A 16,123-nucleotide genomic window follows, 5' to 3' on the forward strand; every position below is an offset into this window, starting at 1 on the left:
CGCCCCGCCCCGCGAAGAGCCCTGCCTGTTGGAGGTGAGCTGTGCTGCTGCTTTCCAGCTGGAAAATGATGTGCAGGAACCTCCCACCCACACCCATCACCTGTTAGAATTTAAACAAACTTTGTTTCTCCTTAATTTTATCTTAAAGCATGACTCCTGAGCTGTAATAGTGAAGAGAACTCCCCTTTTCTACATTTGAAAAGAAACAGCTGTTTCCCCAGTGCTGAGCCAGCAAGGCAGGGGCATTAATTTAAACCTCAAAAATGCAGGTAGCCCCATTAAAGCAGTCCGAGCTTTCTTACACGCTGGTAACAGAGGACACCCCAAAGTACTTGCTGAATCCAGGCCTCATGCACAGTTGTTACGAGCAGTTTCAGAGTATAAGAAAACAGAAGAAAGAGAAAGGAATTGTGCTTCTGGTTTTCATCAATTTAGTTGCTATTCAAATTTTCTGACGAGCTACCAATGAGCCACAACTGAATATGGTTCACGCAACAGAATCAAGGTTAAAACCACTCAACACCCCCATACTGAAGACACAGCTGTCCTTGTACTTCATCGCTCCCTCAGCATTACCTGGGAGTTAGACAGCAAACCAGAACCCCTTAAGAGGCTACTGCAAAGAGAAACGTAATGAAGGTATTTCTGTATCTATGCTTGATGTCACAAGTAGCATTTGTGGGCTTATGTCGCAGTATCGGAGCCGGCATTAGGAAAAGCATTTCAACTCAGAGGGGAGTTTAGTTTCAGGCAGACTGTCCACGAACGTTTTGGGATCTCCACCGCAGGCTGATTTGAAGAAGTTAGAAAAACATCACTCAGATATGATTTAGGTGCAGCTGATCCTGCCTGCGACTGAAGGATGATCAAGATTTCTTGAGGTCCTAGTCTTTCCACTCTTATGCCAGGCTTAAACATAAATGCTAGAGTATACATTACAACATAACATTTTTGACATACTAATTATTTTCATCATCATTCAGACAGAACTGTCATGCTAAATGTTGAGGTTTCCTCACATTAACCCAGCCAGAATGAATCAATGTTTTATTATCATATTCAAAAATAATTTATAATATTTCATTGCCCTCTGCAGTACCTTTTTTGCCAGCAGAACATTCTTATCATTGCCAACCTAACACTCTGTCAGTCCTTGCCAAACAAGAACCGATTACTCAAGCCGGTTTTTCCTCTGAGAACAAGGATCACCTTGTCACTAACAGACACCAGAAAATATCCTTCTTCACCCCAAATGCAGCTGTCAGCTTACAAACCCAGCCAGTTCTTTGTTCTTTTTCCCAGAGTATTCCTTTCTTGCCACATTGTCAGATTGTTAATTCAGAGCTGTTATCCAGCATAATACTCACCTAGGACCACGTCCTAAGCCCTCTTGAGAAATAAAAAAGAACATATTCTTTCACCTGAAACTGCTGTGAAGATGTTCCTCTGTGATTTGTCATTGTTGGCTCCGCTCAGCTAAGGCTGACTCCTCACTGTTAGCTTCCAGAAGGACCCTGAATCGTGATCTCCACAAGGCAGGCAGACTTACACAGCTGCTGACAATTTATTCATGCAAGATCCTGGTCCAGACAGCAGCTGAAATCCACAGCAATCCATAATGAATTTGTCACCCTGTGTAACTAGGGATTCTACATTCAGCATTGTTTTTTACAACAGACACATGAAATTCACCTTTGCAGGAAAACAACTCTATTCTCCATTGCAGAATCTGACGTGTAATGGTACATACTGTGTTTGGAGCAGGAAGCTCCAGAAGAGAGAATTCTCAGAGGGAATTTTAAATGAAGATGACAGAAGGGTAAAATAAACTTTAAGATACCTTATGTATGTTCCCCCACACCAAGTTTCCTTTCAGCATTAGAGAGCAGCAATCTTACCACACTGACACACAGGGGTAACCAGATTTTTCCATATGGATATGTACACAGAAATGTTCCCTACCTCATGTAGTACCTGGACTGTCTTTAAAACATACAACTACAACCAAAGGCAAAACTCCTCAGCTAAACTGCTAACCATCCTCCGGCTTACTGGGGCATTCCAGACCAGCCACAAGTTTGTTTTCAGTGTGTCCTTTCCACAAAACTTGGACAAATTTTGTAGTGTACTGGGAAAGAGGAATGCAAATAAGATGCTATTTATTTCTAGATGGCCAAAGGATTAGCTTTGAACTATTTTATAGCATCCTTTGTATGAAAACATGTGGTTACAAGAGCTGTAAAGTAAGTAAACAAACAGACAAGGTTAAGTGGACTAGACAACAGAACTTTAAATAACTATAATTTATGATAATGTATATTGCTGGTCTTCCTTAGGGTTTGCTGAAGAATAATTTCAAGAATAGCTTCTTCCTTTCCCTTAGCCTGGGTCTTATTAGTCATGTTGCAAGGCAACAGGTTTCCATGACAGCAAACATTAAGTCTCTTGCAGCACAGCCTGTTATTTCTGCTATAAACACTAAGCTTTCACTACTGTACTTTAACCTAGACCAGCTATCTTCATGAAAAAAATCCCTGAAAAATCCTAATAGACATTTAAATCAACAGCTGTATTTTATTTGTACTATGGTCTCGCTAAGGAACACACACACTATTGAATTCAGTAGGAATGTCATCAAATTCCCCAGAAGGATGCTTTTACCTGGTCTGAGCTCACAAGTTCTTGGCAGCCGTCTAGAACAAAAATATAATGATGTAAGATGATGATGCAGACTCCACGCTCATAAAGGCATCAGATGATGTTAATGAAAATCCCACCATAGGGATTAACTGCAGAACTGAGACCTTTGGGTTTAGTCATCTTATGCAGGGTGAGAGCAACGTCCCCCTCACGCAGGAGCTGTGCTAACAGAAATATTTTCAAATGCATTTTCAGGGGAGTAGAACATCATGGACAGGCACGGATAGGAGTTTTCTCTATGAACTGTATTGAGCCTTGTTATTTTGAGGGGACTGTTGATGGAACATCTCTGGGTATCTTTGAAAGCCTCACTCACACTGTTAAACTCCTGTAATCTTTCCTTATAAATCTATCCCTCCGGACGCCTAATGTACCATTACGGCATGCTGTATTACTCCAATGCAGCACAGTGCTAAGCAGAGGATAAAAAATGCATTGTCTATTGAAAGGACTGTAAACTAAATGAAAAAATAGTAATTCATCCTTTCACAAGTACAGCATTACTCTGTCCAGCATAAATTCAGACACAGAACCATACCTAAACTTTACAACAAGTTTCCCACCTGGATGGGTTTCTGAAAAAGCACAAGGGTGTTTGAAGGAGCAGCTAGGGGGAGGTGTTGAAGATTCACTTTCAGTGGCTTTTTGTTAAACAAGGGCTGATAGGAGGTAACCTAAATGTCCATTTTCCTACACTTATTTGTAAGACTCGACACCTTTTAATGAGCCACAACACTCAGAGATGCATAATGAAAAAAGAAACAGAAATTATAAGAATTCATGAATCCTGTGAGATCCTGCCACTCTTGCCTCTCACTCACGATGACTTGTCATACTTTTAATATTCCTTTTGATATTATTACACTTATTTTTATTCCAGCCTAATGTCTCTCTCTCTCTTTTTAATTGCCATGATATGTTCAAAGATGTCACAGCTCATGAGTTGCAAATAGTTGCATGACAGAGAACCAGCCCTGTCACAACTGGTAAGCAGTAAGATCACAGTAAGAATCCTCCAGGCAGAGATGCTAATAAGAAAAATCAAGAAGCTTTTTGTTAGGTGCAGCTGGCGAAAGCAAGGAAGGGAATCTAGGCTAGCAACATGACCATGATTAAGGGTTATTTTAGTAAATGCAATTTTGCAAACTAGGACATACCTGCTTGAAGCTTGTCAGCAAGGTGAGAGTTTAGATAACCGCAAAAGATGTTAGTGAGGTTGGGAAAATTGTTAAGGAACCTGCTTTCTAGTACTTTTTTTGATGATAATTTCATAAGCAATTTCAGAGAACTTTACATTGAGCATGTCCTAGAATACTCAGGCAGGTTGGAAAGAGAAACATCAACTGCAAACACAAACGAAATGGGCAACGCTTCAGACAGATTTGTGAATATATACAAAGATATATGTATCTCCTGCTTTAAGAAAAATCAAAGAACTAAGATATCAAGAGAGACATAAATCTTCTGATAAGCTATACTCCACAGTCCACTAAACTATGTAGAGTCCTGTTGATGGCAACGGAGTTCCATAAAGATGGATGCACAGGCATTTTGACACAGTGAACTAAAGGCAACCTGACAATAACTGGGTTTCATTTGGGCTTTTTTCCTTTGGAGAAAGAGTTGGGTTGAGCTGAATGCCATTATAACACCACTTAGGTGAGTGACCTCTTTCTCATTCAAGGTTGCAAAAAGTATAAATACAAGTTTTATGTTTCAAACCAATCTGTTCTTAAGGATGGTATACATACAGACTGACACTTGCAAAAGTCACATTAAGTAACCCTCACCTGCCTACTTTGTGTAGACTATCTATAGGTGAAAGCAACAGGAATCTGTAAATGTGTTTTAGAGCAGGAATATAACTTCGCAGTTCTTTAGAGTGCTTAACACATACTTTCCATGCAACTTTGTAGCACAAAGGCAGCTTGCACAACAGGCACCTTCCAAAGACCTTTTGCACTAGGACAAGGAAACCATACTAATTCCTTCACACTTCTCAAGTTGACACCAGATACATCAGTTTGGCAATGCTATTTATTTCAGATGCTATATTGATATGGCTGGTGTAAGTACTCCTAGCTAATGTATTTTTTTTTTCCATAAGGAATTCTTCTTCATTTGAAGTGAGAGAGAAAGCAGTCCTACAGCTCTTCTTAGAATGACTGAAAAAGACAGGCTTATGATATCCTTATTCACACCAAAAAAATCTTTTTGGAACTCCTATTTTGATATACTCCAGAATTCAAGCAACATGACAGTTATAAGAGTCAGAGAATCACAGCGTGGCTCCAGAAAAGAGTAAAAGCAAATGAAACTACTGATGATTTCACTGAATAGAAGTCACTTATAAAAGTAAAGAGCAGAAAGAGCCTCTGCACATTCTGAAGTGGCTTCTTAATCAATTAAACACTCTACTTTAAAAAACTTCTTTTCAAACCATAAGAAAATAATTTACAACTGATACAATTTCATTAATTTACTATTAAATTGAACGTCTTCAGAGCTATTAAAAGCCCTTCAGCAATTTCACTGTTTTTTCCATGCTGAAAGTATGCCTTTGACATCAATACAGAGAAAACAGATGGTTAAAGTAATTATAAAAAGAGCAGCATGACACTATGAACCAGCTTATCACAGTTTTACCAACAGACTAGATAACAGGCAGAAAAGTGGGTTGACAATTAGCAAAGTTGTCAAGTTGTGTCAAAGTGCTCCTACCCTCCAAAAAACTCCCCAAACCCATCCCCAGGAAGACACAGACAGACTGGGAAGGAAGGAACAATGAAAAAATTAGAATAAGCATGCAGGACATTTAAAGATTAGAAAAATCCCTGAAGGAAAATACTGACTGTACATCCCAGCAATCAAAGAAAATAGATGGTGAAGGGAAATGCGAATCAATGCTTGGATCATTCTGGCGTATTTGTCTGATAACTTACCTAATTTTTGTATAGGATAATTTCATGCTTTGACAGAAACAAAACATCTAGCTATGAGTTATGGGCTAAGATAAATAGAATTTCTCTGAGCTTTGAATTCTGTTAAAGGAGGAAATAATCTCTCTAAGGAAGCCAGTTCAATCAATTTAGAGTCCAAACTGCACTGAGAGAAAGACAGGCAAGTTAAAACACCTGGCTCTCCACACACAGCTACGATGTTTTATAACATACAGTAAGATGCACAGCCCAGCTCATTCTTCTCCTCTACTGTTCTACCCCTTTTCCCTTTGTGCAGCTTGCAAAGTTATAAAACGCTGAACGAATTGTCCAACCCTCACAAAAATGGGCCATGTTCAACTACTAGAAAGCTGATCATCCCCATAGGTGTGTGAATTTGGGACTGGAAAACTCCACTGGGAAAGATGGTTATTGGTGGATACCAGAAGATATACAAGATGATCTTCACCCTAAAATCCCAAAGACTAATTTCTTCTCTTCAGGATATCTCCTGCTCTCAAGCTGCACGCTTCCAAAGATTGTAGTCTTTGTCCAGGTCCAGGGGATCTAGGAAGGGGATAGGAAAATGAGGCGAAAGACAGAAACAGGCCATCCACATGCAGCGGCAAAAAGGATTCATTAAACCTGGGAGAAGCTTACCTCGAGTCAGAACACTCTTCCAGATTAAATGGAGGTGAGGAGTGTGCTCTAGTAGCAGTTGGAGCAGTCTTATTAGCAGACTAGAGCAGAAAATAGAACGAAGATAGTGAAAGAAAGGGGTTGGTCTAAAGAGAAGAGTATTTCTTCTTATACTAGATGGGTTAATCTTTTCAAACAAGCTTGTGAAATCAGGGCCCACAACAATTTGGCTTTTAGAAAAAAATTATTATTAGAGCAGAATAATCGTTACATTCAAAATAATGGACATTTGTACAAAAGTAGAATCATACGGTCAGCAGTGGACCAAAATTAGTAAAAATACTTCTACAAAGTACTGTCAGAGTAACATTTTACGATGACAAAACCCGTAGCTAAAAGATACGGTACAAAACAAGTGTTTAGTCCAGCAAGGAGAAGAGAAACTAGATCAAGGGTAATAACAACTCTGAGAAACTCATATGCAGAGTAATGCAAGTACAGAATTGTTAAACCCTGTGCTACATTAGCTGACCTTCATCTTCACCATTATACAAACAAATCCCTTTAGTTACTGGTTTTTGGTACTTCTCTGAGGATCTGGCACATTGGGAAGCAATTTCAGGAAGTGCATTTTACCGGTGCATACAGCAGTTCTCCAGGTAGTTTTAACATTAAAATGCAGGCTTGTTCATGTACTCTTCCACTGTCTGGGGAAAGAAAAAAAAAAAAAAAAAGAAAGAAACAACTGATGCATTATGGAGTGGTACAGTAACATTCAAACAAACCCCCTTGTCCTCTTTGAAGACAGTTGTAGTTTTGCATGGAATAAGATCAGATTAATTAAAATCTAGAAGTAATTCTGCTTTAAAAACCTTTAACAGCATTTTAGAATCTGATTTTCAAATCACAACATACCATGGCTGTGGCTAAACTCATCATGTCTAGCTGGCCTTAGTATGTAGCTGGCTTAGTTTCATGTGCAAATGCCAGACCCCTGTGAAAAACTGTTTGACTTGCATAGTATGTCCCTAGCTAGCTCTACCAGCGTGCTGTTTCCTTCAGTATTACAATGCACCCTTCGCTACCTAGGAAAAAATGAAGTAAATCCATCACATTCAACTGCTTTTGACATTCCTGGCTCAACAGTACAAGTTAGGGAAGAGAATTCCTGCACGGTTCTCAATAAAGGTTAGATATCTGTGCCCTGTAGAAAAACTACACAGGTGTTTATGAATGAAAGTGGAGTTTGCCAGCACATATTCTTTCCAATTTTAAATGTTAATAGTAGGTCATCTGTTTCCAATGGATTAGTGAAACAGAATAGATTTTTCTGTATTTATATATACATATGTATACATAAAATATAATCTTAGATTATGTTCTTATATCATATAAATATCTTAAGATATGCCTTAAACTATTTCTTAATATAATATCTGAGAAACTCTAGCAGTTAAACCACAAGAGAGCAACAGCAGTATATGAAGAGCCTCCAGATGATTCTGCAAGGGGGTTGAATTGAAAGCTTATGTAACTGCTACCTTAACTGCACTGTTGTACCTACTGAAACTGAATGTAAGACACATTTGGATAATTAAGTACCAGAAGTGCTTAGCTGTGTTTTAAGCTCCTGTCAAACAAGGAAGATGTAGGAAGATGAAGTGTTTGCCTTTTGTCTTCCTCTGCCTTACCTCCTGCAACATGTCAGAGTCTTCTATGGCTTTCACTGCAGACCTCTTTGAAGTCTCTTGTACTTCTCCACCAATTATAAACTCATCAAGAATAAAATAAGCTTTTTCAAAATTGAAGATAATATCCAGCTCGCACACCTGCCAGAATAAAAGGACGCCCCACATTTAAATCACTTTTACAGCATTATATGCACTACTGGGCCAAAAGTTGTTAAGATGATCAAATGTATTCAACATACGCACTCTCGTGGCAGGTAGCAGGATGAAGAAAGATACTTTATATTATGTAATATTGCAGCTTCTGCACATATTCTCTTCACATATATAGCCTAGGCTTACAGCAAAGATATTCCACTTGTTATATTTTATATAATACACTACATTCATACTGCTTTTCAGAGAACAAAGCTGACTTCCTAGCCTACTAACCTCGTAATAGGTCTTACATAGCACTTGTAATATGGGTTACATACGTTCATGCACAGTTTCACAGAGCAAGAGAAATTCCCTGTCCTAGTGACCTTACAGCCACCAACTGCTTTTTTGTTTTGAGGCAGTACCAACATGAGTCATGGCACCATGATTTAAATAAGAGATAAATTAAGGTAGTGGGAACAATTTCAAAAATATTCACAGAAAAGATGGGTCTGTTGTAGTCTTTAAAGACTTACTGAAAGACTTATTTGGACCTTCTTCAGGTCTTTTCTTTAAAAAAACACCCACTTTATCTCTTTCCTCTTTATATGTCCTTAATTGTTACACACTATTATGAAACAAACAAAACCAGTATATCTGAAGATGTCAGGACAGAGAATTAAAGTACAGTCACCCAGCATTTTTTTAAGTAGTTTTCCTCAAGCTTTCTCCTCAAATTCTATGCCAAGACAGATACATAATGCATGAAGATTAATTTGGGGGGGGGGGGGGGAGAGAAAGGATAGAAAAACAATCTTATGGTAGTTTCAGCACTATTTTATAAAATATTCTAATAATGAATTTCACTCTGGATTGAGAAAGTCTATAGGGCAAGTAGTGCCTATGGAAACACGAAGCAAAACAGTTTATCTGTTTATCAGACAGCCAGGAATGGGTTCATGGGAGAAAGTGAAACATACATTTCCAAAGTATCTGTCCAGAAGCTCTACATATCGATGAACGACCTCTAGTGTCAGGAGCTCATTATCCTGGTCTTCTATTGCACAACAAAAATACAAACTGGCATACCTAGGCAAACAAAGGCAAAAATGTGAGAGTGAACAGTGGGATCCTCAGTGCTCTGCTCATCTTTTAGAAGTTATGCAAATGACAGTTAATGTCTATTTGGTCTCTAAAATAATATTCTTTCATTCTTATAGTGTCCCAGAGAACACTTGAAAAGATCAGATAATTTAAACGACTTATTAATTTAGTTAGAAGAACAAACTCCACCCTTGGCAAAATGGGATACCTTCAACACCGGTCTTAAAACAAACAGCAAATCAGTAATACTTTAAGGTCTCCCTCACCTGCTGCAATAGCACTACAGTAAGTGGGGTCAATTAAACTGTAGGATGAGTTACTGCTCTTTATTAAAAAATAAAAATAAAGGCAAAAATAAAGGTGGAAAGAGGCACATCTCAGCAAGCCTGCTGGCTATCAAATGACTGACAGCATTTTACATAGGGCCAGAAAGCATGAAGCTGCTTAGACTGAACAATCTTCATCACTAACTTGCAGCAAAACTTTCTGTTTAAATCAACCCAAGATGGGAGTACCGCTCTGCATGAAACTCCTTGGTGCTGTGGCTGGAGGCCCAGCTTGTCACAGCATCTGGTCAGATGTTTACATCCATCACTTCACAGCATGGAATTCAATTTTTGCTAAATGGGAGATGCTGCTTAATTTGTACAGTGTGCTATACCTTAAGGCTACTTTTGTTTGCTACAACTTCACAAGAATTAACAGGCAGTTAATACTAAACATGGTGTAACTGGGGACCAGGGATTTGTTTGGAAAAGGAAATGGGAAGTAACACTTTCCAGAGCAACAAATATTTCAAAGATGAAATTTGACAGAACGTTGAAAGTGCCTCAGAACAGCTCCTGCAACCTCCCAGAGAGCCTGATAAAGCTCAGCACGTGTCTCAGCAGGCTACCTTGGGGAATTAGAAGAAGCAGTGAAGCCTAAAGCCTTCTAACAGAATTTCCACCACTAATACTTATTAGGTTACTCCCATTTTTCTCATTTGACAGATTGTACAAGTATTTTTCACCCCACAATTTACCCTGCTGATTTATCCAGGGACACGGTGCTGTTATACAGTTAGATTGCCAATGGCAGGCTCCTACTAGCTTAGTTTAGCACTTACGGTTTTGTTTGCTGTTTTTCTTAAAGTGAGCCTTTATTTTTCCTCTTCTAGCACGTGTTATTTATATGAATAGTAATTATACGTTCTCATAAAATTACTCACACCTTTTGTAAACAAGCTTGAGATCTTTCCAGTCAACAAAACTACTTGTTTTTTGATTGCGAGACAAAATAATCTGAACAATTTCTCGAACGATCTTTTTCTTCTCTTTATCAGGTAGCGTCATATACCATTTCTGAAGCCTTAATTTCCCCTGCCGACTGAAGAGCAGTATAAAGTGTATCTAGAGTAAACAAAGCAACATAGTTAACGCCCGGGCCACAGCCAGAGAAGAGCATTCCTCCACCTAATGCTGGAAAACTGTGAGATCTTAGCGAAGGCACCTCCAGCCCTGATGTGAAGTTTGGACATGGCATCAGTGAGGTCTGGGGGAGGTTGAGCGTGGGAGCAGAAATCCCTCCCCTCCCCTGTTTCTTCCCCCGGCAGCTCTCCCCTCCCTGTGGGACCTCTCCCCTAGGCATCCCCTTTGCATCCTCTCCCACCCGTCCTCCCTTACCTTGTGCAGACAGCAGCTTTGCTTCCTATTCCGCCACTTCCCTGGGGAACAGGCGGAGCATCACCACTTTGCAGTGGTGAGAAGAGGGTCCCAGCCCCTCCTCCAGCAAGATTAGACATCTTAGTGAAAGGAATAAAGACTTGTATACAACAGGGCTAGGGAGATCAAGGATGCAGTGTGGCACAAGACTAGAAATATGAACACCTAGATAGTAAACAAAATCACCAACAATTCTGGTATTGCGCCATTTCAGGTCACAAACAAAGCAGCATGTTCCTAGAAGAGGCTGTAATGAGCAGAAGAAACCAACTGCTTTGGAAAGGGAGCTTGACTAGTTTTACTACAGAAATCACCAGATTATGAAAGATGACCGTGATGACAAAGGACAGACCCCAGTGACCAAGGATATTATGGTAAATAAAGCATGATACATACACTGTTCTAAATTTCAGTTTTAAAGCTAGCCATAATTTTACATGGTTTTACCCGTGATTTTTTCATGCTTAGCATTAGCAGTATTATTGAAATACGGAAGTGCTAGCTTTTAAATGCCAGTGAGACTTTGGGAGAAAAGTATCAATTCACATTTATACATTTACACATTATATACCTTTATTAGCAGATTAAAATAACTGACCATACTAAGTCTTTAAGAAGTACAGTAAGTCATCTACCCACAGCACAGACATGGCTTTAAGAATGCAGGAAATCTATCTGAGGATGACATGATGTCCTCTGCTAATGAAGAAAAAAAAAAAACCTGAACAAACTAGCAGTGATAAGAGATGCTTCCAATGGCTGAAGACACTGTGAACTGCCCTGTTCTTGGCAGGTATCCCCATTGCTTTTCTCACCAGTACCAATGCTTGAAGGCCAGGGACTTGCAGGAAGGCTGTTTAACCGTAGTCACAGCCACGTGCACGATGACAGGCACACTGCCACTTGCCCGTGCAGAGACGAGGCTTCCCCTGATGCTGGGAGGACCAGGGAGAAGCACAGGAGCCTCATTTTCCTCAGTTGCTCCCAATCCTTGCAAACGCTGAACAGAAGAGCTGGCAGGTCCCTTGCCACATCCCCATTCCCATTAGTTTAGCCTTACGCTTCCCTACGGCTTCTCAGTCTACACCCTAATCCCTTCCCCCTCTTGTTTTCTATTCCAGCTTGTTGCTGTACCTATACTTCCCCATCACTCCATCTCCCCAGTGTGGATTAAAGTTAATGTTCACAATTACTATCAAGATTACAATGTGGATTTCTGTAAAGATAAAATCATTCTACGCTCTGGTGAAGTCCAAGCAGAGAAGTACACCAGAGAAGTTTCTATGTAAAAGGCAGAAGAAAAAAAAAAAGCTACAGGGTTTTAAACAAAGCATTCATTCATAATTCAGAACCATTCTCTAGCTATTAAGTCACATAGTTGTTGAGTAGTCCGGAGATAAGAGTTCTGACTATATTGAGAAAGACTTCAAATGTGGGATCATTTTAGGGAAAGGTGGACTGTTTTATTCATATGTGCCAATGGCAGGATCTACTGCTGGAAACATGGCTCTTGCCATCATTAGTCTAATGTGCTTGATAAAATTACAAGGATTTTGTAGCTGCCTTGTGTTGAGTCCTGTAATACTCTCCAGATGAGCCTGCTAAATAAAAACAATTATGTTGCTGGCAGTACACATGGCCTGATTACAGTGAAGATCAAAGTACCATGTTCTTGCCTTTGTTCGTACTACCAACTGGGTTTTAACATGGTAATATTCCAGCTGTCAGAGTTACCCCTTCCCAGTAGATGAAGGGACAGTACTTACTGTCCATACACTTGTCTATTGGGATGAGCTGGATGAATGAAAGACTATCTTGCACAGCACATTAACTCCAAAGCCTTTGTAAAGATGAGTGCATTTTGAAAAACAGAGTGTTAAGTTCTGCAGATAAGAGCAGCAGGTCCGTGGGTGTCCATTCAAAAGCAATCAGGCACAGGTAGCAGCTATTTGATAAACAAATTTCTAAAAACATGGTGAACCAGACAGGAGAGGATGATCAGATTCGGCTGAAAATGCAGGGAATTAGTCAATGAATCCCTATCAAAAGCTGACAGCATGTTCAGCATAACAAGATTGTGCTGTTTGAGACATCCTCAGGAAGAAATATATTTGCCTGCAGTGCTTCAACAGGGGAAGATAATGAAAGCGTATTCTGGTTTAGGTTCAGCTGTTGGACCCAACAGACCTTAAATCTGAGTGCCTGCAAGTAACACATATATCTCCAGGAGATATATGTATATGACCTTATGCCTCTAAAAGTTTAAATACCAACAAGCCAGGGAATTACTGTGAATATTACCACCATTTTCTGACCAGTTTACTTCAGGATGTTACGTTTCACCCACAGGAAAGTGAGCTGCTCTCCATTTAAAATTGCTTTGAAAACTCCACTGTTTCTTATAAAGATGCAGTTGATGTTTCACCACCGCTTTCATGAGCAGAGGCAACAATCTTTGCAATCAGAAAATATCCATTAACGCTCTTAAACACATCAAGATTCATATACAACCTTCAAAAATTCTATCTTTTGGGTCTCCCATCCCACACTGTTTCATATGCAGAATATAACTGCATACCTTATAAGGCAATTTTACTATTATAGAAGTATATACAGCTAGAAAATAGATAAGAGCCTCTGCTGTAGTCCATTTCTAATTTTACAGCCTGTGGCAAAATAGCACACCTTCAAGCCTAGGTACATATTCCTGGGCAGCTAAGAGCTCCTGTAACAAAACAACATATTAGAAAGTTGCAGATACTTAGAAAATATTGGGGGGGGTGTTCCTCTTTTGACTCTTCTTCCTTTTTCTAATTTCTAAAATCCATTCAATCTGGGCAAGTCTTTAGGAGGTAAATAATATTACATTCTCAAGAGGTTAAAAATGGCTTAATTCCTGTAAGCGTAAGTATCCAATTGCTATAGGTGTTGTTTCATTCAGTTCAGCTTTGCTCTGCCCAGCCACACTGACACGATACAACACATTCCTCACTCTCATAGCTCTGTTCATTACAGCTCACTGGGAAGATTTTGATGCATCAATAAACCTGGAAATGTTGACGTACTGAACAAACACAAATCTAACGGCTCATCTGTTCCTTGCTCCTTGACTGTGAAAACATATTTGCTTTCCTATAGTGCTAATGACAAGATGGATGTTGATTAAGGAATTTCTGGTTGGTTTTCAGCAGCCAAACTACAAATAGAGGTAGATTATCCTGCAATGTTTTACTCAGCTTTAAAAGTGCTAATTCCAGAGGAAAACAAAGGGAAATCACTTGCTTCAAGCAAAATACCTTTAAAGCAGGGTGCTTGGTTTCCTTTCCTACTGTTCTAGAGCATGCTGGCTGTGACTAACCATCACCAGACCCAGGGGCGACACCAGAGAGAATTTTTAGGTCCAAGCCTGAGTGGGTCGGGATGAGGCGTGCAGTTCCTATGGGAGCATCGGCTGCCTTCACATGCAGAGTCTGTAGGAGACAAGCTTTGGTCTGGGAGCTGAGTGTAATTTTATTAGCTTGTTTTACTGAATCAGACCCAACCACCTACAGCACTGTGCAAAATGATCTCCATAAACATCAGTAAGCAGCCTAAATGACTGCATTTTCTATTTCTAGGCCATTATTTTCTGGTTGTAAGAACGTGGTTTTGGTTTTTTTTTTTAAATCAAGCATTTAAACCAGATTTCTAAACCTGAACTCTATCCCCTTCTCATGCATCTCTGAATCAATTGCAGCTGTAAGTTACACAACAGGTTGTAAAGTTATGGGGCCTTCTCTTTTATGGAGATCTACAAAACTGTACCAGGATAACAAACAACACCCTTAGTTTCAGGGCTACAAAAAATCAAATGGTAGACTTTGACACGAAATAATTTAACAGGAAATAGAACAGACATCGAAAATGCAAAACACAGAAGGTTTACATGTACACAAACAGCAAACGTAAGAAAAATATGTAAAACTAACACACACTGTGATTTTTTTTCCACCTTCCTTGGGAGACCTTTCCCTCCTTTTGCTAATGGGCTGTCATGATCTGACAAGCAGCTCACCCAAGCTTGTCTCCTGGACTGTTCCCTGGAGGTCCCCTTTGGTGCAGCTTTCTCCAGTATGTGGCCATTCGACACTCCAGACTGATGAAACGCTTTACAGTTGGCTCACTGGTTTCAAACTCGCATCATTTGTTGCTTTTACAGAGGTTTTAAAACTTAACCTAATCTGTACTGCAATGTTTAGTACAGCTGTCTAAAGGACTCCAGACTATATTCTATCAGACACAGAACAAACCACCTGTAGGGATATCAAAAGATGACTACATGGGAAGACAAAGCGGCTTTCCTGACTCCCAGGGTCATTTCTGCAGTTTACTGTCCAATGACATAAACATGTAAAAGATGTCACATTTCTTCCAGTGAGGTGAACTCCAGGGGTCAATGCAGCGAGGCTTTAATTCTCCCCACCGTTGAGAAAGAACGTGCGCTAGAAAAGCTTCTCCTCCTGTAATTCAACCTGCGTAACGTTTGCTGACTGGTTTCAAACCTGCTTTCTGCCATCTGGCTGCTCCAGGTCCCTTGATGGGAGAGGAGGACAGGGAAATGGGAGAACTCCAAGGAGCCTAAGGGAATGGAAGGCAGAATAGCAGTTGGTGGCTGGAAGACTGCGAAAAGCAAGCATCCTTCTCTTTGCTGGGTGCTTGGTTGAGGCAAGGATTTCCTCGGCTAGGCAGCTCTGCCAGTCCAGCAGCACTGGGTTTAGACTCTGCTTCAGCTATAACCTTTCCGAATTCAGTTAAGAGCCCTCCCAAATCAAAGTCACCTGTGTAAAACAGAAAGATTCCTGAAATTCACAAGTTAACTAAAATTTGCAAATTAGGAATTACTATCCTAAACCAGACAGCTTGGCAGAACTCGGAAACTCTAAGTTTTCCTTAAAAACTTTCCGTTTGAGCCTGCTGCTGCCAGTAGGGCAACAGGCAATATATGACATGCTAATAAAGAGAAACTCATAGACCACGTAAAAAGGGAAGTGGGATGAAAAAAGCCACACCTTCAGCTGCTGACATGACAACAGCTGCTGACAGAAGCCTGGGGAAAACCAGACTGACTGGCTGTACCTGGCGGAGCGGAAGCGACTATTTATCATAAAGTCCTCTTTTAACTTATTCTGACTCCCTTGAAGTCTGCTTGATCTTCTGGCACTGTTTTAGTGTT

General features: G+C 40.0%; 1 protein-coding gene across 6 annotated transcripts in view; it reads right to left on the minus strand.

The window, feature by feature from the left end:
• Positions 1-6,503: 6,503 nt before the first annotated feature.
• The window catches only part of LOC128148681 (WD repeat and FYVE domain-containing protein 1), a 57,728-nt gene continuing 48,108 nt past the window's right edge, over positions 6,504-16,123 (minus strand). For 5 of the 6 annotated variants that reach the window (XM_052802740.1, XM_052802741.1, XM_052802744.1 and 2 more), the window contains 4 exons: positions 10,421-10,599; positions 9,085-9,193; positions 7,970-8,107; positions 6,504-6,985 (listed from right to left, as the gene is read on the minus strand). In XM_052802740.1, coding sequence (XP_052658700.1) covers positions 6,950-6,985; positions 7,970-8,107; positions 9,085-9,193; positions 10,421-10,599 — 462 coding nt within the window. In that variant the 3' untranslated portion in view covers positions 6,504-6,949. Of the gene's footprint in view, positions 6,986-7,969; positions 8,108-9,084; positions 9,194-10,420; positions 10,600-16,123 lie in introns of those variants that run through there. The other variant, XM_052802742.1, reaches the window with a different exon arrangement.

This window comes from Harpia harpyja, chromosome 12, assembly GCF_026419915.1.
Source record: "Harpia harpyja isolate bHarHar1 chromosome 12, bHarHar1 primary haplotype, whole genome shotgun sequence".
NCBI classification, from domain to species: Eukaryota; Metazoa; Chordata; class Aves; order Accipitriformes; family Accipitridae; genus Harpia; species Harpia harpyja.